Here is a 27,798-nt window from a genome sequence, read left to right as displayed (position 1 = left end):
CACAACACTTTGGCTTGCGGCTTAAGTATACAGTTACTTTAGTCTATAGTATAATAGAAGACCTCCATGCCTCAACAGCACAAGTCATCATAGGACCTCCTTTGCCAGTACCAAAATATGATAATAGGTTTTTTCCCCTTTTTTCTGGCAACGAAACAGGTGTTAAGATGTTAAAACACCAAACTGATAATATATGCAATGCATATGCAATGCATATATTACCAGAGTATGCTTTTTGTTTGCATTCTGTGGTTAATGCAGACATGATTCCTTGTAAAAGGTTTCAGTTTGATGTTTTAACATCTTAACACCTGTTTTGTTGCCAGAAAAAAAGGGGGAAAACCAGCACAAGTCATTTTTATATCCTTTATATTAAGTTCACTTGCTTGCTTGCGCGCTTACGACCGTGCAAATCTTTCAGTCGTTTTTTAACCCACTTCCAGTGATCCAATCGAGCTGACATTTTGCACACAGACTCGTTGTGCGCGACAATTTCTTTTCGTGAAATTTTTTTTCCAAAATGTAACACTTTTTAGGTAAAAAATATATATATTTAATTACCAATTGCTTAATGGTGGCAGGCAATCATCTGACCCATAGGTGGCAGCCATCTCAAGCCAGAGGACGAGAGGACTCTAGCCGCCCGTTTCAAAGACCAATGTGGGCTGGGTTGTGGCCCATTGGAACACGCATATAAAGGATTTATAGTGAAAAACTTTGTTTTTACGGGTTAATTTTTTGTAATTTTATTTCTCTCCCCAGTTGTATCCCAATTGGGCTATCAGTGTCATGGCATTAGATGAAGAATCCATTCAGATCTCTTGCAGAGCAGTCCCACCATTCGTGTCAGAGGAATTGCTCACAGAAAACAGATGTAAGAGAATTACTTCTGAGATCCCCTCAAAGTGAACACCGATCGACGGGACGACACCTTTCCACGCACACTGCTACAGAGAGTAACGTTCGTCACATGATCATTACACAGGTCAACACACTTTTTCTGGCATAAGGTATTCCAACGGTTTTAATGTAATTTTGGGGTGCTGATTCCAAATCTGGCATCAGTTTTTGTCTATCGCATCAGGTTTTTGAGATATCAAATATTGCATTTTCAATACAAACTGCAGAAGAAAAATCTTAAATAAATGTGGATATCTATATAAAATTATATTATAAACACACTATCCTAAAAATACAGCACCATATTTTAACACTAAAGCAGTCACCGACTCGCAACAAGTTGCAATCATAAGTGATGGAGTTAATTTTGAGTAAAATCAATGCAAATGGGGTATGCCGAGATGTGATAGAGCAAATCTGAGATCAGATTTGGAATCAGCACCCTGAAATTAGTCTAAAACAGCTGCAAAAGTCCAGGCCACAAAAAAAGGGCTTTTTTTTGTTGACCAGTGTTATCAATCTGACATTTGTAACGGTCAAATTGAACACCAACACAAATGCTTAGTTCCGCAGCACAACTTTACAGAAAAACGGCATCACTCCTCATGTGTTCACTGTACAACAGTGACTTAGAAATTCAGGTGATCATTTAGGGCGTGGGCCTCAGAGGGCTCACGTTAACCCAAGGTAATTCCCCCTGATTCGTTGCTCAATTGTGACATCTCGGGACGAATGAGGAACTCATGAGATGATGGGAGTCGTGGACTGGAATGGAATGCGTGGCTTTGGGGGAGTAACACAGTTGGGAAGAGCCGATATTATGATTTAAGCCACCAATCAGCTCATGATTCTTATCCCTGCTACCACGGGGCCGCCCACACCACTGTAATGTTGACAACATATCTTAAAATACTGGAGTACCCTGGTTTTCTTAAAATGTTTATGATGATAAATGCCTTACCAAATAAACAACAGGACTATCACGATTCGGGGCCACTTTTTCCATCCAATAATCGATTATTACTTTGTCTTCCTTATGCCGTCTCGATTCTCTGTCTAGTACGTTGTCTAAATTAAACAAATTGTGTTGTGCCGCTGCCCAGTGCTCTGGACGAACGTGTTGATATCTTCGCCTGATATGTTCTGTCCTGTTTAGTACATACCGTTTGTTCTGTGAGCCTAAGGGTAGCATAACAATGTAACAACAAAAGCCTTGCAATGCAGGAACATCTCAAGATGCTGCACAATTCAACCGTCAGCGATAATGAAGATTACAAAGAAAAACGAAATTTAAGGTAACAAAATAGTTGTTGTCAAATGTAAAACTCGCCTGAGGCACGAGCATTGGTGCAACACATTCGCACATTGGTGTGGCCAAGAGAGATAATTTGAATGTCTTCGTGGCTCAAGATCGTCTGCCTCTACGCATGAACGTCCCTCTTTCACACTCCGTGGTGTTTGAGCCCACACTTCCTGCTCAACGAAACTCACCTTCAAACATTCAGAACAGACTTGTTCCCCTTAGTCATGGAGCGTCTTGAGATGCGGTCACATTTAGGACACTCCATAATTCCGAACTGTATTGCGTTTTATATTGCAATTCTCAAATAATTGATAAAGCTACAATGTGGAAACTGAACAGGCCACACAGCACACACAGGGGCATTAAGCCCAGTACCACGACCGGCCACCACTGTCTCCACCTTGAAGTTAGTGTTGGCAAACTGCACCAGTTGTGGTCAATTCTAGGCGGTAGCCATTACTCACACCCACAGGCTGCGCCATTGCGCGTGGGCAATTTAGCACGTAGGTTTTCACAGCCACTCAAAATCCAAGTGTCGTGGTGTTTCGGGTTAGGCCTCGCCCTGGGAATTTATTCTCGCAAGTTTTCTTCACGCACGACTGCAGGCATCTTCCAGAGTTGAAGCGAGTCTCGCAAAGAAAACCGCCGGAAGACCGCACTTGGACGTTGTGTTTGTGAAGTTCCTTACTCTGACTTGGCAGAGGGAAGGAGGTGAGGATCTTCCTCTGGCCCAGGGGCTGCGGAAAGCGGAAGTTGTTCTCCAGCGTAGAGGCCACGGGGGCCGATGCCTCCGTGGACGTGAGGCCGGTGGTCAGCGTGGTCAACTGTGAGGAAAGCCACACTCGAGGTCACTCTGCAGTTACACAGCCCACTCCACCCGTCTGAATTGTGTGTCTTCTTTCATAACAATAATACCACCACCCTCCATTGCTCTTGCTTGCGGATGGATGAATGGCAACGTACAAGTCGATTTCCGAATTAGTTAGCCGCGGTATTATTTTCAGTTTATGTGTTTCGATGCTTCCGTTGAGTTTGTGGAGTACACATGGGCCCATTGCCATGAACCCTCACAGTGACCAATATGTTTATGTGTTTAACCAAGTGAGAACTGGAGAGACTGCGCTAATAACAGTAGTATTGTGTTTAAGTATGTATTATAAACTTAGACGCAAACAAAACAAGAATATAACAATACGCTGATAGTTATAGAAATAACATGCTCGTGAAAACCACTCACGGTAAGAAGGTTTGATAGAATAAAAAATCAAGACAAGAAATCAAGAATAAAAAATCAAGACAAAAAATCAAGAATAAAAAATCAAGACAAAAAAATCAAGAATAAAAGATCAAGACAAGAAATCAAGTGAGAACTTGATGGTGAAAATGTACCAATAATGAAAAGAATTGAAGAATGAAGGCTGCTATGTTTTGATCACGTCAGAAGAATGCTCCCAAACAGGAATACAGCAAAATCAACAGCAACACTCGAAGCTAAACTATAAAAAAGGCCCATTAAAAGCTGTGGAGCTTTTTTTCAGAATCAATCTGGTCATAAATGACAGCTCAACGAAGTGGCTTATCACGTGCAAATTTATAGCAGCCAAATACACTAAAAGCATGTTTCTAAATGTGGAGGGAAAAAACCGGAGGACCCGGAGTAAAATCGACACGAGCAGAGGGAGACAGAACATGCAAACTCCAAACATACAGCAGGCGTCAGGGTCGGGATCAAACCCACGACCTCCTGCATACCCGGCAGAGGGAGTTAACATCCCGCCGGTCGTGGAAGTTAACCGAGGCAGAAGCCGACCGAGAAAACGACGAACGGACGGAGTGTAGGAGGAGGCACTGGAACAGAGAGAAGTGACGCAGAAGAAGCAGCAGAAGGGATACGTTGACGATCGCCCAATAGTCTCGGATTCCTGCTGCTGCTGCTGCTGGAGGTTTGTGGACCTGCTGGTCTCCGTAAAGTGGATGGACATGAAGAGAGAGAGGAGAGAGATGGTGATGTCGTGACGTGTGCAGGTGATGGCGGGCGGGGGGGCTGCCCACCTGTGCCACCGACACCTCGATGGGTTTGTGCAGCAGCGTCCACGTGACAGTCTCGTCGCATCCCGGCGTCGTCAGGGAGCCGTTGTAGCGGAAGAAGTGGCCGAGCTCTTTGGGCAGGAGGCTCAGCAAGCTGAATGCCTGCACCACTGTCTGCTGGCCTGCAGACGCGAGTGGGGAAGAGGCACGCGGGCGATCATCAATAGAAGAATGGCAGACGGTTGGCACCGGTGCCAACCGAGTTCCTGCATGGGTACGGAGTGACGATCGGGTGGGTTTCACAGTCTATTGTTTTGGCAAGGACAGTTGAGTTTGCAAGGTCTTAATTGAGCCATCAACAATGTCAGAATGAAAGGAAGGTTAAAATCCCAAAAAGAGATATCCTATCTTGTCGATGGGGGGTTGTTGGTTGCTGGCCGCTTGACATTTTGAGCTCTGGTTCTGTGATCGGTAACTGCGATTAAAAAGACACGAGAGTGGAGCGGTAAAGCAGCGGTTAGCACTTTGCACAGAAGGGATACGTTGACAATCGCCCAATAGCAGAGGTGGGACAAAGTCATTGTTATGCAAGTCCAAGTCGAGTCGCAAGTCATCAAATTCATGACTCGAGTCTGACTCGAGTCCAAGTCACATGACTCGAGTCCACATCTCATAGGTGGGACAAAGTCATTGTTATGCAAGTCCAAGTCGAGTCGCAAGTCATCAAATTCATGACTCGAGTCTGACTCGAGTCCAAGTCACATGACTCGAGTCCACACCTCTGCCCAATAGTCTCGGATTCCTGCTGCTGCTGGAGGTTTGCTAACCGCTTCGCTACTGTGACATTACTCCCATGGATTTCAATATAACAACAATGCAATTACTCTACACGTTTAAAGAGGTGTAAATGGAGCAGCTGACCATAAATTGTGATTGTGCGGAAAGTCCTCGCTAAACGCATGGTGTTCACACAACGCGTTTTCGCTATAACGAGGTTCTTTCATTCAGGAATTATTTCCACACAATTCAGAATGCGCCTGTTATAACAGCCGTTCTAATGTGGTTTCCGAGCAGTTGACTATGAACTATTTTCTTTCTTGAGCTGCGTGGCTGAGTGGTGAGATACAAGATGCCAAATGATACAGTAACACATGGTGGCTTACCCTCAGCTATTTGTCCCGCGATCAAACTGTGTGTGCGTGTACATCGTATCTCGCTAAACTTTAATGTTATATCATTTATAGGAGAACTGTTTTCGCTTAGCGCATTTTTCGCTGAAAGCGGCACTTTTCAACAATGCATCTACCGCGTTAAAAGAGAAGTGGGCAGCCTCTCCACTCGCCTGCACACGTCACGACATCATCATCTCTCTCCTCTCTCTCTTCATGTCCAGCCACTTTACAGAGACCAGTGGGTCCACAAACCTCCAGCAGCAGCAGCAGCAGGAATCCTCGACTGTTCGCGATCGTCAACGTACCCCTTCTTCTGCTTTTTCTACATCACTCCTCCCTGTTCCAGTGCCTTCTCCTCCACTCCGGTAAACACTTTATTCTCGTGAACAAAGCTTCGATACTCTTGTTGGACAGCCTGCTACACGCAGCCTAGGTATGTCTCTACAAGACAGATATTTGTCTTAAAGTAATTGATAAATGGGGTGAGACCATGTAAACTCACTGACCTGGGTAAATTTCGGGTGGCACCTAGGATTCTAATGAATATGGCTGGGGACCCTCGCAGGAAAACTTGTATCAGACAAGTCTCCTCTTGAACTTTCTCAATATTGCACTGAGCTATTAAAACATGACGGCATTAAACACACTGAAGCAATCGTTCCGTGCACAAATGCAGAGCGTCTGTCAGAGGGGATGGATGAGGAACGTGTGGGAGAGACACAGCAGACCCAGTGACACCCGATTCCCAAGCCGGGCCGTGCAAGGTGGTGTCATTTCCGCTCACTGTTCAACACCAGCTCGACAGTGCTTTCATCAGCAGTGAACACTCCTCACAGAAGTTTCCCACTGCATCATTAGGCAAAGCTCCCCCCTACTCTCCTCCTCCTGTTACATCCCAAATAGCAATGCGATTTAAAAAAAAATGCATTAAAAGTCAATTAATCAGTAGCTCTAACCTTAATCCTAAATCTACTCGTGTCTGTACCATTTTCCCCAATCATCACCATACAAGCAATCCCATTGGCCCCGAAACGAATGATTTTGATTGGCTGTATTTTTCACGACAGTCCTTGTTGTGTCCTGTACACCAATCTTCAGTCCAACCCTACACGCGCATCTTTTTAAAAGGCAAATCGGAGGTACCCTCATCCGCCCCCCGCAAAGCTTTTGACACCGCCGAGTTTGCTCGGCACAATGCTCCAGAGGGATCAACGCATTGCATCGCCGCATTGTTCAAAATAGCCACCTGGCGTTCGTGAATGACTGCAGTGAATAATGGGTCTCGTTGAGAAGAGGAATCTGTGCATCACAAGGAACAGCGGGAAGGCTGGGTTCACCGGGAGTTGGAACTCGATTCGTCGGTGTGATTCGCTTAGTTAAAAAAAAGAGCCAGTTTCTGCGAAGGCCCAGGCGGTTTTGAGAAACAGCCCAACAGACGTGGTTTTAGCTCTGGGGAGTGAAATTTTATTGTCCCCATCAACTGTGACAATCTTTCTTTTCTTTCTTTAAAACAACAGCAAAAGCGTTGAGTTTTTACGAGCCATGAAAAGAAGACTGAAAAATAGCGAGCCAACTTGTGTTTTTTTCAAGACCCACAAAGCCATGACCTGCACAGAATGTGTAATCATTACACAAATAAATATGTGCATAAACGGAACGACAAAAGGGTTGTCCTTAAATGCCTCCCAACGACAGTGCGAGTCTAGGCAATGAAACCCAACTGCAACCCACTTAAGAGTTTCAACACCAAACATTTCATCTGGCCAATGTCTAATGGAGATCAAATGAAGAGAGAGAGAGAGAGATCTTAATTCAATCCAATGGAGAACGATCCACAGTCCGTACGTATCTGGTGATCTGCTGGTGTTTACGTGGAGCGGGAGGAGGGATGATTTTCCATAATAAAGGTTTTTTCGGGTTAGATTGTGTAAATATAAATGTGTCGTGAAACCTGCCACCACCCAACAGAGCCAATTGGTAAGGTTTGTCACCTAAACAAAACGTGCCAATTCGTTACTTCTTCAGCACACCGGTGTGTTGGAGAGTAAACCCACAACATTTACAATTCGAGTTCGACGTTTCGCCATTGACTACAACTAGCATCATCAGGCGATAGCCAGAATTGTGAATAAGTGATGTTTCAGTCTTAAATAGAGGGAGTAAGTGTGATGTCATCACTGTGGGCCTATCAGGTGTGAAGATCAGAGGGGAGGGGGAGAGTTCATGAAGTCATATAAGTTAAAGTGGATCATGTTCATCTGATAATATGCAATACCTATTATTGGTTGGGTTATTCACAGTTCATCAACATACGTAATGAGTTTTGCTGCTGTTGCCAGTTCAGCTGCAGCACGGACCATGTGGTCCGGGATTGACGCGGCTTTGGTAAGAACAGTACTGGGATGGGTGTAGTGGAGTTTTTGTGTGTTTGAGTTGTAAATCGATACATTTCATGTGTGTTTATTTTAAATGTTTTTCCAGAACAGAACACTGGAGCACAAAATCCCGTTTAGAGCATAGGGACACTGGTAACGGCATACGGACATGTCCCTTCACAGAGATATTATTAAGCTAAAACTAAAAAACTATGATTATTTTACCAGGTAAGGCCCATTGAGCTATATAGCTCTATTTCAGAAGCGGCCTGGCCACAAATGATAGGGCAACGAAGTGGCTTATCACGTGGAAATTTACAGCAGAAAAATACTCGAAATGCATGTTGATTCTAGATGTGGAGAGAAAATCCGGAGGACCCGGAGAAAAAATCGACATGACCACGGGAAAAAAATCCAAACAACAAAAATACAGACGTCAGGATCGGGATTGAACCCACGACCTCCTGTATACCAGGTGAGGTAGTTAACATCTCCCCACTATGGTGCCCAGATACGTCACAACCCCAGTAAACATGCAGCGTTGAGCAAATGTTGCCATGGGTTTGGGACTGTTGGATCAATGTTGACCTAACGTTTGCCCAACGTTCCACATTCACTGGGACGGTCGCATTACAAAAAAACAAAGATCTAGATAAATGCAGTAAAAAAAAACTGGACCACACCCCAGTGTAAGAGGTGAGCTCCTTCTCACGGTGCCATTGAAGGAACAGATTCCTCTACCAATGGCGCTGACTGAACCCCTCCACAATTGCCCGTCGGTAACATTCAGCTCCAACTGAACATCGCGAGTGGGTGAGGCAGCTGCCACCGAGTGCAGCACAACAACTGGGCACGTGGAGGAATAAGGAATGACGAGTTCAACATCCAAACAGCGGTGGCCGTCACTCACCGCTGTACTTCACTTTCCCAAGCTCTTTCATGAGCACCGTAAACACCTCATTGTCCCTTGGTCCAACCTGCAAAATGGTCAAAAAACAATGATGAGACCCACAGCATGGCCCCCCCGCCCACGGCCCCCCCCCCAAAAACACGCGATAAATAACAACATCCAGGTTAACGACAATGATAACAATTGCAGCGCAGTATTGTACACAAACCTGCAAGTCACATCGTAGAACTGTCATGGGTATCACGGTTGCGCGCATTTAAATAAAACACGACAAATGTACAATGGAGCCGGGGTACCCATTACCAGGAGCGAATAAATAAATGAATAAAGGTTATATGCAAGTCATGCACATCCAAGCTCGCACGTCTGCTGTAATCGGATGCTGCAATGGGGGAATGGCTGTGCCAGGGAACGTTCGAATCAGATACGCGAGTTGAAACGACAGAAGTTTCCGATGAGGGCAAAAAAGGGCTCAACCCTTTTGAGCCATCCGACGAGGGGGCGTGAAATGAATCCAATGCTGGGGACACGAAGAGAGATGGTGAAGCGATGCGTGATCATACAACCCAGAGGAAATTCTCGTGAACAAAGAATCCGCGGCTCACGGCTAGCGTGCACACGAAGTCGTTTCAAATCGGTGGCAGGGATCCACCCGATGACCTGGAACATCTACGATTGGGTGGACGTACGCTGGACGGTTTTACTCAAGCGGCCGCCAATTGCGGGGTGGTTATGGATAAGGTGGCCAATTCTCTCAGTTTCAAGAAATTAATGTGCCGGCGGTTTTGACCGCTTGATGGAGCGTCGCGATTTGATGTGCATCAAACTCGTTACGCGCCAACGTGGGGGATCAAAGGGTAACGTAAACAATAAAAAGCAGACAACGGTGCGTCTCTCCACATGTAACTGAATATTGATTGAGCTCATAACATCATACGTCTCACGGGCAAATGCTTAAGCGCAGCGTTCTGGTGAAGCAGGCAAACTGTAGGCGAGTGGAAACCGGCTCCATCAAGCACGCTGTGTGCCGTGTTGTGGTGGGCCCCTCGATGGCAACCACACACCAATTGCCGCATTGTAGTTTGCGCCTTGAATGCGTGTTGAACTTCTTTCGTTTCGCACCGTACGTAGCCAACCGCCGTACATGGTGCAAACGTATCAAATATATGAAAATGTTTACATCTGATCGGAGGCTCCAAGTGGACACGGAACAGCAAGGTCAAAAAACGGACGGTACATAAAAAATGGCACGCGGATCGGCAATGCCACACGTGGGCCAAGGGAGCAACGAGCGAGCACCGAGAGGGCACCGAGAGGGCACCGAGAGGGCACCGAGAGGGCACCGAGAGGGCACCGAGAGGGCACCGAGAGGGCATCGAGAGGGCATCGAGAGGGCACCGAGAGGGCACCAAGAGGGCACCGAGAGGGCACCGAGAGGGCACTGTGATCCCCAGCGAGGCTCAGGAGTGTGCGCTGAATTCACAGCGGAGAGGCCCACTCACCTCCACGAGGACTCCCAGCACGGCCAGCCCATCCACCTTTTTCATGGCTTCATCCATCGATTTGTACTTTTCCTTGTTGAAATGAACAATGTGGATCTAAATTGGTACGCACACACACGCACACAAATATCAACCATTTATATGGCCATTTAGGCACCCACCCACATCTCCCTTTCTCCATTGCCCCCCCCCCCCCGAACCACCCCTGTCCTTCCGCGAGAGGGTTGTCCGATGTAGAGTTCATTGAAACACATAGACCGGCTCAAAATATAAAACGTTAGCAATAATCATCGTACGGTACTTCGCATTATATCTATACTGGTGTCAATTGCCATACGTGCCCTCTGTGTCTACCCGAATCGTTTGTTCAATATAACACTTTTGGATTTAAAAAAAGATCAACCATTTTTCCTTATACACGACTGGAGCATTACTGGTTATGGATGATGACTATTTGACAACTGGGGCGAGCAAGGACATGATATACAACAGCACACAATGTGTGCTTTTAAAGAGTCTGAATGCAACTGGTATCTCAAGTTGAGGTACAAACAGAAATATGCTCATCTGCAGAGTTTGAAGAGGAGTGTTATATTTATTTCATGACAAGGCCAGAAAGGCATCTGTGCGTATGCATGTTGAACTTCTTTCACACCGTACGTAGCCAAGCGTGCTCATCAGAGGTGCGGGGGAATGACAACAACCTAAACGCAAAACGCAGCTCTCAAGAAATTCGTTTTCAACCTCGATGTAAAAGTGCATCGCTCCAGTGGCTTCCCAATATCCTAAGATGTAATTTTGGTAGAAGCGGTCTTGAAGACTTCACAGAGAGATTTAGATCGGCAGTCAGTCACAGACAGAGGAGGCGCAGTGAGCCTGGAGCCGAGCAGGTGAAGAGGTTCTGGTCAGCAAGGTGCTTAATGAAGTGGTTTGGACCAATGCTCTTTTAGTCGTAACATTTTAATTAAAACACACAAAACAAAATACATATAGAAAGCCAGTCTCCATCACATAATCTTACAAGCGAAATAATTGTAGGAATGATTATCTATTGGGATAGCACAAGGGTTTATTTGTCCGTGTCTTATATCCATTTACAAACAAGCGGGCGGACACCGCAATAAAGCATGCGCCGAGCTGGCAGGCACGGTGGCAGCTCGTAATTAAATCACCCGATGACAGAAAACTGTGGTCATATTTGACCGCAGTCAAATTTGACCGCAGTGTAACCGAATCGTGCAACTCAATCAAACGCAAGGCACCTGGCTGAGGTTTCACCGTGAATCATTCGTGTTGCGTTTCGCTGAAACCGGCAACGCCAATTGATAATTACCGTCGTCCTTGCCACTACACAGAATGTCACTGTCATTACATCCACAATATCAGAATTGTTAAACATTGCATTGTCATTTGTACAGAAATATGTTTCATATGGTAGCGTAAATTAAAGTTTTTGGAATCGCACGAAATGCATAGATCTCAGAACCTAAGCAGGGCTGAAGCTGGGTAGTGCATGTGTACTAAATCCGCTCCAGACGAGACCGTGTCTTTTGTCTTTCCTTTATTAGTTCCTCATTCACAGCTCCCTCACACGCTGGGTTCCTCTTATCCCCGTTACTCCGTTCCCCGAGCGTGGCGTCCGCTCGCTGCCTCGCTCCTACACACCGCTGGTTGACGGTGTGTGTCGGAGACAACCTCCGGCCCGCCACGTGGTCGCTGGCTTGCCGGTGACACGGACCACACTGACCCGGAGCTGTCTCTCTCCACCCCTTATAACACCTGGCCCACGTGATACCACGCAGCCAATCACCAGCCTCACCCCCTGGAACCTTCCAGATGTTGCCATGCAGCCACAGGCTACGCCCCTGGCTCGATGTCCCATTGGCTGCGGGCTGAGGCCGGCAGAGCCTATCACTATGGCCCAGTTACCCCCCAGGTCCAGGTGCATCTTCATATTACACATGAATGGGTGATTACATGGATGGGTGATCACATGGGTTGATGATCACATGGGTTGGTGATCACATGAATGGGAGATCACATGGGTTGGTGATCACATGGGTTGGTGATCACATGGGTTGGTGATCACATGGGTTGATGATCACATGGGTTGGTGATCACATGGGTTGATGATCACATGGGTTGATGATCACATGGGTTGGTGATCACATTGGTGGGTGATCACATTGGTGGGTGATCACATTGGTGGGTGATGACATGGATGGGTGATGACATGGATGGGTGATCACTTGGGTGGGTGATCACATGCGCAAAAACACAGGTGCAGTAGGCGTCATTAACAGTAGAGGGAAGTGCTGTTGTTTACTCCCACCACCTTCACCAACTCACACTAACCAGCGTGGTGAAGTATGGTCAATTGTCCCTCATGGCTCACAGAGCCATGGGGAGGCCGTTATCCCGCAATAGATTTACAAACAGGACGTTTTCTGAAGCAAGCCACCAAAGCCTAAACAAACTTACTGTAGTCAATTTAACATGTAGGCTTTCCTGAACAATATTTTTTGTCATAGATGTTTGGGTCAGGTGACATAAAGTCGATGTGGCCAAATTTGCCAAACTATCCTACTCCGGTTTTCTCGTCTTGATTGCTGAATGGACTTCGAGCGGTCTGTAAGTAAGATTCCACTGGGCCAAACTGCTACAAGGCAACACTGAAGTATAAATTGTCGTGTAATATACAGGGCACGGTAAACATACTTTGATGTGGAATCATAAATGACTATATATTAACGCACTCAATTGTGTAACATGTGACACACCAGGTGTGTAAATCTATATGTATAAAAGGGAAATTTGTGAATATGTGTGTCTGTTCAAAATGTTTAACATACTTCCCGACATGCAACAAACTTCAAGTTTGCCATGTGGGTACTTTCCAGACTGTACATCATGCAAAAATTATAAAAAATACACTTTTGTATTTTTTTTGGGGGGGAGGGGTGCAATAATGCATCTAATTTGCACGACAAGTGAGCTGTGACGTCACATCTGTCATGTGACCCGTATGCGGGAGTGTAACGGAGTGTGCCTGCTCATGTCACGGCCCCCCCCCCAACCCTCCGCGAGTAAAGTGCCATACAAATGTGTTGTAGGTCTAAGGCGTTCTTCGCGCAGCATTGCTGCTTTATTATCTCAGTCGTTTACTGCCGTACGCACCCTGAAAGATGTGTGTCTGCAGCAAGCGCGAGTATGTGTACCTATGGACGCGCGTGTGTGTGGGGGGAGCGGTAGTGTAGTGGTTAGCGCGCCGCGCTACGAACCCGGCGACCCGAGTTCGATTCCCGCTCACGGCCACCACCGGTGACGATTATTTGAACCGGTCCTGGGCCCTCCCCTAGGTCGACTCAGCCTCAAACGAGTAACTGGTGTGGCGTGTGAACATCGCCACTGGGGAGACAAAGGCGGTCGGGCGTCGTGAATCCAAGTCCCGGGTAGTAAAGCTAGTCGCTACATATAAATCACAGCGAATGTAAAGCACATGACATACCTGTCAACCCGTATTCTTGTCCAGGGAATTTGAGTTTTCAGGTTCATATGGAGTACAGCCATTTCAATACGGGGAAATGTGTTTTCATCTATTTGTATCTCGCCTTGTGATGGGACATTTTAGGATGAAAGGGTGACCAATAAGGTTTGAATTGGTCCGTAATAAGGTAGGGGCACTGATAAGGGGATGACAGGTATGATGCCATGGTGCTATTACATTGAGGCTAATGGAGCGTGTGCTGCACAGTGTGTGTGTACTCCACGGCGTGTGGATTAATAACGTCTGTATAGTATTCCTTCCACTCGCACGGTGTGAAAATCTTTATGCAAAACTTTGATCGTTTTCCAGAAGCACAACCCCCACAGAGAGAGCGGAGTGGTCTGACCTCTCCAATCCCACACTCCATGGGGCTACTGCTGCACAACAAGTGGCGTTTCACAGCTGCAGACTTTCCCAACACCCGACGGGTATTAGAAAAAAAAGAGCCAATGCCGGGTGCACAAAATAAATAAATCACCACCCACCACCACCACCGTTTGCGCAATGTGGGGAACAGCAGAAAAGCCACAAACACACAGCAAAGTCGATCCACTGTTGGATGAGAGGGGGGGGGGGTCGCGGGAATTATGTGACCGGAGGGTTAAAATTCTTAGGTTTTTTCCGGTAAAGTCACGTAGGTAAAAAACAATTTAAATTAATTTTTTTACCTACGTGACTTTACCGAAAAAACCTAAGAATATGAATCCTTGCAGTCACGAAAGCTTAAAATCTAGACCGGAGGGTTCAACTTCGCTGGCCGTCGCCGCAGCTTGGGTGAAGGCAAGGGGCATTGCCGGTAGTTGTATACACGTGGGAGCATAGATGTACAGTCCAACGGTTTGTTTTGCTGCGCTGTTCCCTCTGCCGCCCACCACGTAGACTAGCAAGCCTGTGACGAACGTCGGGTGCCTGGTGGTCACCCGTCCTAAGCATTTAGGGGCCGTCCATAAATGACGTCACGCAATTTTGGACGATTTTTTACCCCCCCCCCCCCCTTGTCACACGACGTCACAAAAAGTCAGGCCCCCCCTCTCAAATATGACGTCACAAAGCTCTGCCCCCCCTCCCCAAAACCATATTTTAATTTGGAAAATACAACATGCTTCAAATCGCTTTAAACTATCGTCATTGTAGTGCGTATTTAATGTGGCCCTGCACTCTGATGTTGTAGGCGAAAACATTTATTAAAAAGGAGGCGTTGGAAAGCTGAAATTTAGCATAAAATTTACTTGAAAATATTCATCGTCTAACTAAAACTGCAGATGTTCAGAATATTATATTGAAATTCTCTTATTATTATCATATATTAAAAGTAATTATAACTATAAAAAAAATATTTGAAACTTTGTAGTAGAATGAAGCAAAATGGTGAGTACAATTATAGCAATCAGATATTCATTCCACAAAATGAAAAGCCCTGGTAGAATCATTAAGATCTAAATTATGAATAACTAAATGTATGCTTCTCCATTCTCCGATGGAGAAGCAAAATGCTCCTTCATGGATAAAATAAAAGGTGACCTTTGTAAATGTAAATAATCAAATAGTTAATAATGAAAATTAATCAAAATTAGTGTTGTTATAACAATTCTATTTAATTAAGTAGAACGTGCTTATATTTAAAGTTGCGCATTTTGATGTGACGTCACATTTATCAAACTCTCCCCCCCCTCGTCACACATCGTCACAAATGTCTGACCCCCCCCCCCAGGTGCGTGACGTCATTTATGGACGGCCCCTTACCACCCACGCCGGCTTCTAAGATCGGGTGCACGCTGCACAGTGCCACAAACAGGCACAACGAGGCCTGGAACAAAGAAAACCGCGCAGCACTGCGGAGAATGGGTTCAAGTTACGATGAACTCGTTTAAAACGGCGCGAGAACTGAAGGATAGAGAGAGAGTCCCGTTTGCAAGAGTGACCCGGGGGCGAATTCAGTCGTCCGCCTGGTCAAGGGTGATGACAGCGACGCAATGACAAACGATAATCCCGATTGAGTAACTTGCGGTGAACATACCCTTTGGTTCTTTCGGTAAAGTCACGTAGGTAGAAAAATAATAGATCACGACGTTTCGATCGCAACGCAAGCAATCGTCATCAGGTGGGACAACCACAGCAAGAAAACACTGCTGTAGTCGAGTATGGATTCCTGCAATCACGAAAGCTTCAAATCAAGATTGCGGTGAACCCTTCAATCACGGCAACATTTGGAGGCTTACGCCCGCACACAATGGCCCGGGTTGTAAACCCCTTGGGGATGTGATTAAGCAAAGGAACAACAAGTTTGCTGTTAAGTGTGTACGTTCATCTTCCCGGCGCGGAGTGAAGAGGGCAATTCCCGTAAGGCTCGGTGTGGAACTCGGAACACTCGTGTGTGTGTCTGTGTCCCGTGCACGTTGCGCCACATGCATTTACAGAAACCCGTGTCGTTCCGTGTCAGAGGCTTGTTTGTCGCGTTCACCACGATGCGACAATTGGCCACGATGTTTTGTTACTCTCTCGTGACAGAACAATGTTGAAGCTTTCGATTTAAAGCTTTCGTGACTGTAGGGATTCATCTTCTTGGTTCTTTCGGTAAAGTCACGTAGAAGGAAAATAATAAAATAATAAAAATAAAACAATAAAATTATTCTCACGACGTTTCGGCCACAACGCAAGCAGCCGTCTTCATGTGGAGAACAGGTCTGTCGAGAAGGCCTTCTCGAGAACAGAATTATTTTATTATGTTTTATTTTTATTATTTTATTATTTTCCTTCTACGTGACTTTACCGAAAGAACCAAGAAAATGTTGAAGCTCTTCGCGTAACAGTCGCTCGCTACCCCCTCCCCTCCCTCTACCCTTGCGATCAGATTAATGTCACATTCAGGGATGAGAAAAATAGTAGCGGTGAACGTAGCAATCTGTCGTGGCTGTAAGGAGTAATGTGAACCCAATACATGTCACAAGTAACCGCAATAGTCAATTGCAGCCTCTGCCATTTCACTGGTGGACTAAGGCCTCTGCACACTCACGCCTGGATGTCGATCGGAGTTGTTTGACTCTGCTTCACCAGTTCTACACGCAGGCTTTCGCGACCAATATCATCCACAATAGCGGTTTTTTTGGTTAGATCACGTAATTTGTCATCAAAAGCCGCCACCACTTGCACAATGCGCATGTACGTTGACTCATTAACCCCCCCCCCCCCCACGTGGCGCAAGAGAGCAGAAGCGTGGTCACCACATCTACTTCTCCACAAATCTGGCTGTCGCCTGATGAAGCTAGTTGTAATTACTTGCGAAACGTCGTACTCAGTTTGTAAATGTTGTGGCTTGGCTCTCCAACACACCGGTTAGTGCTGTACTAGTGACGAATTGGCCACGTTCTGTTTACACCATTGGAACCTCATTTGCCAGTAAAAAATATGATAATTGTTTTTTTTTGCATTATGACTGCAGATATTGTGGTCTATGCAAACATGACTCCTTGTAAAAAAGGTGTCCGTTTTGTTGCCAGATGGAAGGGTAAAAAACCAATTATCATATTTTTTACTGGCAAATGAGGTTCCAATGGTGTAAATGCTTGACCCGAGCTCTCACTCTGATGGTGCATTGTCTTTGAGTTGTGCGCCTGTTGGCGTCATCTGGTCCAACCCATGTGAGACTAAGCTCTAAGGAAAGCTGTCTCGGGTGTGGACCAATCAACTTCAAGGACAGTGCATACATTATCAGAGTTATGTTTTTTGTTTGCATTATGACTGCAGGTATTGTGGTCTATGCAAACATGACTCCTTGTAAAAAAAAGGTGTCAGTTTTGTTGCCAGATGGAAGGGTAAAAAAAACAATTATCATGGCCACGTTCTATTTACGTGACAACCCTTACTAGTTGGCTGTGTCGGCTGGCGGCGGGTTTTAACGACACATTTATACATATACGCGATCTAACCCCCCAAAAATACCTCTATTGTGCTTCACCACACTCGTCAGTGTGACTTGGTGAAGGGGGGGAGGGTGAGGGAGGGAGCAGTGTGGGGGGCAGGATAAGTTCAGATGTGACTCACCAGTGAAACCATATCAAGCGATTACATTATCATGATGATCATGATAGTTTGAGGCCAAAATTACATTTTGTTTAAGTGGCAACAAACACAATTGTCCTTGTGTAGTACCCAAATTCCAGCACGACATCGCAGAACAATTGCCACGGCCGATCCCTGCAGTATATATGTTACTTATATAGTCGCTAGGCTATCTCGGCCTAATGTTTGACCTGCCGTTCTCGTCTTTCCATCCATATGTAGGGGTGTCAGGGGAAGGATTCCCACCAATAGGAGGGTTAGTGGGAGGGGTGATCGAGGAGATATAAGGGGAGAATGGGCGGGAAGAAGGGGCCTTTGTCGGGAACGATATTGGGACGGCTGGGGACAGGTGTGGATGGGAGAAAAGGATTAAAAGACGAAACCCCTGCAATCTTGTGTCGGCTCTTCTTTACACATACATCACCCCCCCCCCTCGTCCTTTAACCCCCTCACTGGGGCTCGGCATTCGTTACAGTGTCCTTCTTAGCGCTGGCAGGACAGTGGCCACGGTGCGTACACCCTGGCACTATTCTGGCTCGGCCGCTATTTATACCAACCACCTTCGCCCCGATGCGCCACAGTCCCGAGTCCCGGAAGCACGCACGCGGGCGGCAACAGCAGCAGCAACAAGAACAACAACTTAATTCTAGATTTGAAGCTTTCGTGACTGCAAGGATTCATATTCTTAGGTTTTTTTCGGTAAAGTCACGTAGGTAAAAAATTAAAATTAATAAAATAAAAATAAAATAAAAATCACGACGTTTGTGTTGCCTCCGAAACGTCGTGATTTTTATTTTATTTTTATTTTATTAATTTTTATTTTTTTTACCTACGTGACTTTAACGAAAAAACCTAAGAATAAGAACCACAACAACAAAAGTAGGTGGCCGGGTGGCCCCTGGGTTCGAATTCGAGGAAGCTGTCTGTGCTCATAAAACAGGGTTCCCAAGTGCGGTGGAGTTTTGACGGTCCCAGCCCAGTCACCGAATGGCTGCACGAGAAACAATCACATTTAATTGAGCGGTGTGCTCATTTTGGATACGTTACAGCTCCGTAAAAAAAAAACCTGACTGTCATGCGGGGAATGGCACTCTCACGTGGACGGGCGAGTGGGACAGTTCTGCCCCCCAACTGTGTGGACCAGAGGTCAATTCAAGGGCTCTCAGAGGCAAGCGCTGCGATATCTACTTGTGAGGGAGCGTTCCCTAATACGAAGGGCCATGTCCGTACTGAGAGAGATCGGAATGGGAACTTCACCTCATGACATGACAGACACTGACGGCACAGTGAATTCCCCAAGCGAATATGCGTGCCCCCGTGAAACGACACGCCACGGAGAGCCCTTCATCGAGTAGGTTGGAAAGTTCCCAACGTTAACTACTGGGAGTCAAATGAGCCAAGTACCCAGCAGGTTTACCATCCACTTCTGTTAAACTACACCTTGACTTAAAACTTTCGTGACTGCAGGAATTAATATTCTTTGGTTCTTTTGGTAAAGTCGCGTAGATATAAAAATAAAGTGAATAAAAATGTAATTAAAAAATTAAAACCACGACGTTTCGATAGCAACACAAGCGGTCGTCATCAGGAAAAGGGGGGCTAGCCTCTAAAGGCAAACTGTTTATAAAGGTTTAAAATGGGCGTAGCCCAAGTGTCAGCAGCATGGGCAGGGCAGCTGATGTTAATGTCGGTGATGGTAGGAGTGGGAAACGACGGCACTGGTGGTGGGTTTCCATCAATTAAAGGGCTGCCAAGTAATCATTGCACCTCGCTTTACACAATCACACCGTTGACGGTGGAGGTTGCTGCTAGAGATGATGGTAGTAGTAGGTAATGATGGTACTGTTGGTGGGCTTCCACCAATTAAGGGCTGCCAGGTCTAAAATGGAAACATTACAGCAAGTTATGACTTGAAATGGTTGATAACGTCCTTCAAGTGATTTCTGAGTTTGTACCCATCTTCTCTGTTGAAATTGTGTCTATATCTGTATATATGGATGACTTCATGAACGAATCTTTGTTGATAGCCAGTGGGTTTGCAAAGTACCTTTGTCTTAGAGAAATCAATTTCGTGTGAGCCAGCCGCATTAAAATAATGATCATCCACGGCAGAACTATTGGTCCTACCGTGTTTCAAATCTGCCTTATGCTCGCGAACACGGTCCGAGACATGCCGCCCATTTTCCTGATGATGGCCGCTTGTGTTGCGATCGAAACGTCGTGGTTTTTCTTTTTTATTATTTTATTTCTATTCACTTTATTTGTATTATTATATCCACGTGAAGAACCAAAGCATATTTAAACTATACCCTTCAAGCTTGCCCTTACTCATGCGTTTCAGTACTTGACAGTGAATTAGATTTACCTACAACCTAAAATTGAAAGCTGACAAACACTGCCGTGTGTGTACAGCACTTCTGGGCTGCCACTTGATGTAAATATAGCTGCCGTTAACAGCTTCAATAGCAGGGCTCAATTACTCTTTAGCTGTCAAGTGCTCCCTATGCAGTAGGTCGTAAGCGATACAAGCCACGAGACCGTAATGTTAATAGGCTCACGTGCTTGGTAGGACATTTACAGTTACAGATCTTCTGAGTAACGCATTAGCGCCAATTGCACTTAAGTTGTCCTCTCCATTCAGGCAGTTAATGATTTTCTAGAGATCTACGAATCCAAGGATTGCTTCCACTTACACGTGAACTTAGAACACGTACATTAGCTCTGAATAGCTGCATCAGCTTGAGGTGACCTGGTGGCTTGGCGGTCAGGACACTTCGCCAGTTACACGGTTTGAGCTCCGGGGTGTGTATCCAGGTTGAGACCACCTGTGATTGACTGAAGTGTGGTGAGTTTGTGGTCTCAGACCTGTACACCGCACACGCAAACAAATAATACTAAATCATTTTTAAAATTACATTTGGCTTTTACTTAACTGCCTAAATTTCACACCTGGAAAGTAAAGCATTTGCTTTGACATTCCACAAACGATCTTTGTAGGGCGTGTAAAGGGTGACCCGTGGTGTGGCTAAAGAGACCACTTAAAGTAACTTCAGAAGTAGTTCTGTAACGACAACGGGGCGATGCGCTGCTATCTATGAGAGTTTGCAAATTTAAATTCCCTTGTCTCGTGACACGATGATATGACATCACGATGAGAACAATTTGAATGTAATTGTATGTGGGAAAGACCATTTTGATTGAGGTATGGACATTGGCAGCAACGTTGTTGCTTGCAGGAGAAGATGGACTACGTTGTGAATGGTGTAGAATGCGGGTACAAACGTCCGTGTCCATGCATACTGCAGCGTTAACGTTTTACAGCTGCATGAGTAACGCGATTTGCCTACGACCTTCGAAAGACTTTGGCTTGAGCTTTCATTACACTCTGACGCAGAGCAGCGATAACCTTCACTTCGGACATTCTGTAAAATCCTGGACGTTACCAATGTCAATGCATTGAGTTTACTTTCATATTTACCCGTTTTTTTTACTATTTTGTATACTGAGCTAGTATCTCTTTTTCTTGGTTCTTTCGGTAAAGTCACGTAGAAGGGAAATAATAAAATAAAATAAAACATAATAAAATATTATTATTTTAGAAGAATAAAAATAAAACATATTAAAAGAAAAAATATTTTATTATGTTTTATTTTTATTATTTTATTATTTCCCTTCTACGTGACTTTACCGAAAGAACCAAGAAGATGAATCCCTGCAGTCACGAAAGCTTTACATCGAAATCTGGTATCTCTTTTTCAGCGGCGACCTGGCCACACATGATAGCTCATCAAAAGTGGATTATATCATCGTAAGTGGCAATTTGTAGTTCTATCCATCCAAATAATCAATACGAATGTTGTTTATAAATGTGCGGGGAAAAACTGGAGGTTCCAGAGAAAAGTCCACACGGCCACCACGGGGAGAGAGAACAAAATATGCAACAGGCATCGTTAGGGTCCAGGATCACACCCACGACCTCCGACATACTCCCAACCTCGATTCAATGAACTGTCTGAATTTGGGATTGTGAATAAGTTAAATGAACAAAAAAAATTGTAAGCGTGATAAATAATAATAATAACTCTAGTGACTGGGGAGGGACTTGTGAATGCATGACAACACATTTTGTTTTACTCGCACCTATTATAACACGTGCGATTTGAGACACGTTTAACGAGCTCAATAATTATCAATGTTGATTGATGCATAGATGCATCGATACTCCCCTAATGCTTTGAGTTTTGTTCTATGATATGTAATTGGTTAACCAGAGTTCTCATTTTTGTTGAATCTCAATTTTACCCAGGACTCATTTTCAAGTGGATCACTCTAAGAATGCTTGGCTACAACCTTGAAGAGTAGTTTTGTTCCTCATTGCAATGTAAGTAAATGTACTTCCATCAAGTAATTTTTTTTTTAAGTAGTTTCCAAAGTGTGCTGGAAGCTGCTTCAAGAATTGAACAAGAAATCGTTCAGTTCCTACCGAAGCGCCCAGGACGTGGAGCGAAACTTTGGACATCGTGGAGAACAACACGCGGTTTGAGCCGAACACGCATCAGAAAGCCACACCACTCTCATTAAAGCAACCCCATCCACCCTGCCAGCCCAGAATTTTCATGTCATCATTATTATATTGCTCAATGCTTATAAAGACCTCTCTTTGTTAATATACATATGCATCTACAGTCTATCATACGGCCACAAATGTCCTGGACTTTAACAAACAAAATGTGTACGTGGCCTTGCAGAGCAAAGCTCTGGTGACGAGTTCACCAACCACGAGTTCACTAACCAGGGTGCGGATTCGCAAACAGTGTTGATGAAAGTCACGACACCTCACCCAGCCGTTCAACCGGAAAACACATCACTGCCATTGATGCAATCCCCCATCGCCTTCCTCATACCACACTGCCCCCCCTCCCTCCGCCCCCGCCTCCTCCCCTGCCCACTCCATCCTCGTGCCGCTCGTACCTCCGCGGCGTACTGCACCCCGTCGACGTAGTGCTCCGAGCCGCGCTGTCTCCCCACGCTGCCCCAGTGCAGGTGGAACTGCACAGCCTCGTAGCGCCAGGGCAGGCCCCCTCCCGACATCTCCATCCCGGGCGGCAGTTTCACAAACACTGTGGGCATGAGAAGGCAGTGGGGGGGGTGGGTGAGGGTTGCCACCTGGCCAGGCTTTTCAACGATCATCTAGGACAGGGGTGGGGAACCTTTTTTCTGCCAAGGACCATTTGGATATTTATAACATCATTCGCGGGCCATACAAAATTATCAACTTAAAAATTTGCCCGTTATATTTGGTCAAACATTTAATTAACTCACCCCTAATGTGATGGCTGGAAGTGCTTCTCTTTGGTGAGGCGTGTGATGTTAGCTGGTATTGATGATGTTGCTACTCGCAACTGCTTTTCCAGGTTTGCTCCTAGATTTATTGGATTTCGAGTCCTACCTGCGGTTGCCTTGGCAGGGCCAGACCAAATGATTTTGCGGGCCTTATACGGCCCGGGGGCCGGACATTCCCCACCCCTGATCTAGGACATTAAAAGTCCCCGTTTTTTAAATTATAATTTACCTAATAATAATGATACACCACTTGGAACGATGCATTATATCCACACGTCGCTCTCCTCTCTTCTGGTATTTTTTGCCATTCTGCATATTCCCATGACTGTCCCAGTTTTGTTGTTGTATTGCAGAGGTGGCAAGTGCAGCTCTGGGGAGGAGGGTGTGGGGCGGGGGAAGGTTACATAACGGGACCAGGTTCGTCAAGAAGGTCGACTCCGTCGACACTGACAAAACTCCCCTGAAAAGTAAATCGTCTTCTTCTTTTGTCGTGAGATCAAAACTAAAGTCTCCCCGACAGTGACCCACCTTTCCTCAGGCATGATTACTTTGAGTTGCGCTTCCTGCTGCCTCTGTCGTGTCATAATTGTAGGGTTATAAATGAGGTACAGCACTTGTAATTGACGGCTTTTGATCAAGCAAATCAGTAGCGGTTGGCTATTTCTACCATACTTCACCACGCCGGTCAGTGCGGGTTGGTGAAGCCTGGGATCGGTTCAGATATAATTCGTCGTTGATGTTAGTCATGGCCGGGAAATCAAATTCAGGTTCGTAGCACAGTGCGCTGCTAACCGTTGAGCCACCGGTGACCCCCAAAAGTACTTGAAAACGTACCTTTGAAAACAAGTACGAACTTGCATGCTCTATAACCCGTAGTTTAAAGTGGGCACTTTGAACTTCAAAAGGCCCCCGTCCGACAACTTGTGGCTACAAGCACAAGGAGGCAATAAACTCCATCCAACTTTTTTCCCAGTGGCAGGTGAAATAATCAGGTGGCGAATGAATGATTGAGAAGGCAAAGACAAAGCGGAGGAGATGAATAATGCACCTGCCCTGCGCCCCCACCACTCCTGGGGAATCGGCGCCAATCCCAACCCTCGATTTAAAGCTTTCGTGACTGCAGGGATTCATCTTCTTGGTTCTTTCGGTAAAGTCACGTAGAATGGAAATAATAAAATAATAAAAATAAAACATAATAAAATAATTCTCACGACGTTTCTGCCACAACGCAAGCAACCGTCCTCAGGTGGAGAACTGTCGAGAAGACAGACCTGTTCTCCACCTGAGGACGGCTGCTTGCGTTGTGGCCAAAACGTCGTGGGAATTATTTTATTATGTTTTATTTTTATTATTTTATTATTTCCATTCTACGTGACTTTACCGAAAGAACCAAGAAGATGAATCCCAACCCTACTGTCCAGTGGATGACGGCAAAAGGAGCAGTCCTGCAATTTCTTGCTTGTGCTCACCGCTGGCAGAAGGACCTCCACTGTTTTGGCCTGCTCTTCCACGCTGACCAGACGTTTTCGAAGAGGTGTGAGTACCCACACTTTACCCTACCACAAGCTGCCTCATAGAGTAACTATGGTAAAACCTTTATACTTTCCAACAGCTATATAGCACTGGCCACAAATGATATCCCAATAAAGTGACTTATCGTGTGGACATTTATCGAAGCCAAATACTACAAATACTCTAATGTTGCCACGGCATAGTTGGTTTTACACTTTGATCATTCGTGGAGTTGTAGTCATCGTCCTGCTTGATGATTTTCATCAAATCAGTCATTGTGGACTGAAAGAAGAAGAAACTCCATTTGGCGACTATTTTGGTCACGAATTTCCCTAATGAAACAACAACAACAACAATTTAACACGTAGGCTTTCGCGACAAATATTATTCATAATCCACGTTTTTGGGTTTAGATCGCGTTATTTATAAATGTGTCGTAACCTTCCACCACCCGACACGGCCAATCAGTAAAAGAGTGTCACGTTTACAAAAGACAAATAGTTCACTGCTTTAGCCCACCGGTGTGTTGAAGCGTGAAACCACAACATTTACAATTTGAGTACGACGTTTCACTGGGCAATTGCATCCAGCATCATCGGGTAATTCGCCAGAATGGTGAGGCTCTGCTGTGTCTCCCGTTCTTATATAGAGCAGCAGCAGCGCCACCATTCATCACTAAGTGACAGTCACGTCACTGCAGCGCTGGTGGCCAGGCTTCGTATGCTTTGAGGCCCTGTGAAGGTGGTCAAAGGTTCGCTGGCAAGAGGTCATTCATGACATTAACACCGGACGAACGCTTTGGTGGCATGCCCGCGCACGCACGTACGTACGTGTGTGCCCGTTGTTGGTCATGTTGTAGGTGGTCTGGCTGGGCGCGTCGTAGCCCAAGACAGAGACGGGGGGCAGGTCGGGGACGAGGCGAGTGGCATCCGTTCTCACGTCCACAGGCGACTGGTTGTCCCCGCCGCAGATTGGGTACGTCTCCTTCCAGTGCTCCTGTCCATGGGGACCTGTGTGCGTGTGTGTGCGTGTGTGTTGTAGGGCCAGGAGGAGCGGTAGTGTAGCGGTTAGCGCGCTGCGCTATGAACCCGGCGACTCGAGTTCGAATCCCGCTCACGGCGAACACGAGTGACGATTATCTGAACCGGTCCTGGGCCTCCCCTAGGTCGACTCAGCCTCAAATGAGTACCTGGTACGATGTGTAAACATCGCCGCTAGGAAGACAAAGGCGGTCGGGCGTGGTGCTGGCCATCCACCCCCTTGTGTACCGTTCCGGCCTTCATAGGTGCTCGTTAACAGCACTTGCCCCTACAGTCTGTTAAGGCTATACAGGGGATTCTAGATTTGAATCCCCAGGGGATCTTTGTGATCTTTGTTGTGGGGCCAGGGGAGCGGTAGTGTAGCGGTGAGAGCGCTGCTCTACAAACCCGATGACCCGAATTCGATTCCCGCTCACGGCCAACACCAGTGACAATTATTTGAACCGGTCATGATCCTCCAAGGTCAACTCAGCCTCAAATGAGTACCTGGTGCAGTGTGCAAATATTGCTACTGAGGAGACAAAGGTGGCCGGGCGTGGTGGTGGCCACCCACCCCCTCGTGTGCCATGCCGGCCTTCATAGGTGCACGCTAACAGCAGCTTGCCCCAACAGCCTGTTATAGGCTATACGGGGGATCTTTGTCTTTGTGTGGGGCCCCATCATAGTTGGCCATGGTCCATCAACTGCTTGATGAAGGTTCTCCCCATGCTGTTGCTATCGCTCACGTTCCTGAGATGCAATATTCCAATCTCGCACCTGCGCACGAGCTGACCACATCGCTCCATCTCCACGGTGGATGTCCTACTGGGCATGTTCTCTCCAATAACTGCTACTCACTCCAAAGTCAAATTCATCCACCTGCCACAATTATTCCGAGCCACGTGTCCTACCCAAGCCTCCGCATCATAATTTTGTCTCTCGTTGTAATTCACAGGATGCGCTTCTCCATGCGTCTTTTTGCACTTTTCATTATTTATTCTCGTTCATTTGTCAATGACAGATGTTTCCGATTAAAATGTAACGAAAATGTAAATACTCACCAACTTAAAAAAAAACATAGGAGGCAAGTTACAATGATTCACACTCGGAGGGGTTCGATAAATGGTCACATTTTGGTGTTACAACCCTTATTTTTTATTTTACCAGGTAAAGCCCACAGAGCTGAGTAGCTCTTTTTCAGAAGAGAACTGACCACAAATGACAGCTCAACGAAGTGGCTTATCACGTGGAAATGTATAGCAGCCTCTCAATGCATGTTTCTAAAGGCGGAGGGAAACCCGGAGGACCCGGACAAAAAGCCACGGAATCCACGGGGAGGACATGCAAACTCGGAAGACACAGGCGCCAGGGTCAGGATTGAACCCACGGCCTCCTGTATAAAGAGGCGAGGGAGTTGGAGCGGTGGCTAAATGCTGCACGGAGGCAGCTTAGAGTGGCGGGGAGGTAGAGGGAGGACCTGCGTCAGGAACGACTGGATATAGCTAACGCTGGTAGAAGGAGCTGCACGTGTGTGGGGGAGGTCACGGGGGCGGCTGTGGGGGAAGACGCCCAAGTGATAGCTGCATGATACCAGAAGGAACCGACCTGGATCCAAAGTTTTCTTGCTTAACCAAAAGCTGCTGGGTGAACATCAGTCTGAAAAGCCAATAGGCTAAAGGACCAAAACACATATCGTACGTATTTGTATGAGACCCATATTGGACTGGTGTTCATATTTGCTGTCACCTTTGGTAGCATTGCAAAAGGTGGCATGGGTGTCTGTGTATGAAGGTCATGTGTGCAGTTAGTTGACGGGCCCTGTTGGAGCAGTCGCTGTGGTGGTTCGCAGGGAGGGGATCAGCTGCTTTTGTCAGCCTGTGTCATGCTGAACCGTATGGGATGAACAATGGATGGATGGCTCGAACAAATCATTGTGGACAGCCTTGCCGTCGTAACTCTGTGGTTGTGGTCGATATTGAATATGAAATGAATGGAGAGTCTTGTTCAGGAACAGTTCTCACATCGGCAACTGGGGGGTGTTTACCGTATGACACACATATTGATTTAAATATTGTTGAAACACAGCACTGTGTGTCAGCCATTGAATTACTGGATACATATGTCTAGG

General features: G+C 46.1%; 1 protein-coding gene across 1 annotated transcript in view; it reads right to left on the bottom strand.

Annotated features, from left to right (window-relative positions):
• LOC144935499 (carbonic anhydrase 14-like) overlaps nucleotides 1-27,798 on the bottom strand; it is a 56,654-nt gene that overhangs the window by 17,415 nt on the left and 11,441 nt on the right. Inside the window, exons 4-9 of the mRNA XM_078862211.1 lie at nucleotides 25,482-25,661; nucleotides 22,768-22,916; nucleotides 10,191-10,286; nucleotides 8,689-8,755; nucleotides 4,256-4,413; nucleotides 2,892-3,027 (exon numbers count right to left, since the gene is read on the bottom strand). Of these exons, the coding sequence (XP_078718337.1) occupies nucleotides 2,892-3,027; nucleotides 4,256-4,413; nucleotides 8,689-8,755; nucleotides 10,191-10,286; nucleotides 22,768-22,916; nucleotides 25,482-25,661 (786 nt within the window). The remainder of the gene's footprint in view (nucleotides 1-2,891; nucleotides 3,028-4,255; nucleotides 4,414-8,688; nucleotides 8,756-10,190; nucleotides 10,287-22,767; nucleotides 22,917-25,481; nucleotides 25,662-27,798) is intronic.

Source organism: Lampetra fluviatilis, chromosome 13, assembly GCF_964198595.1.
Source record: "Lampetra fluviatilis chromosome 13, kcLamFluv1.1, whole genome shotgun sequence".
In the NCBI taxonomy this organism is placed as follows: domain Eukaryota; kingdom Metazoa; phylum Chordata; class Hyperoartia; order Petromyzontiformes; family Petromyzontidae; genus Lampetra; species Lampetra fluviatilis.
Note: the sequence above shows the minus strand (reverse complement) of the source record. Positions and strands in the feature narration are given on the sequence as shown.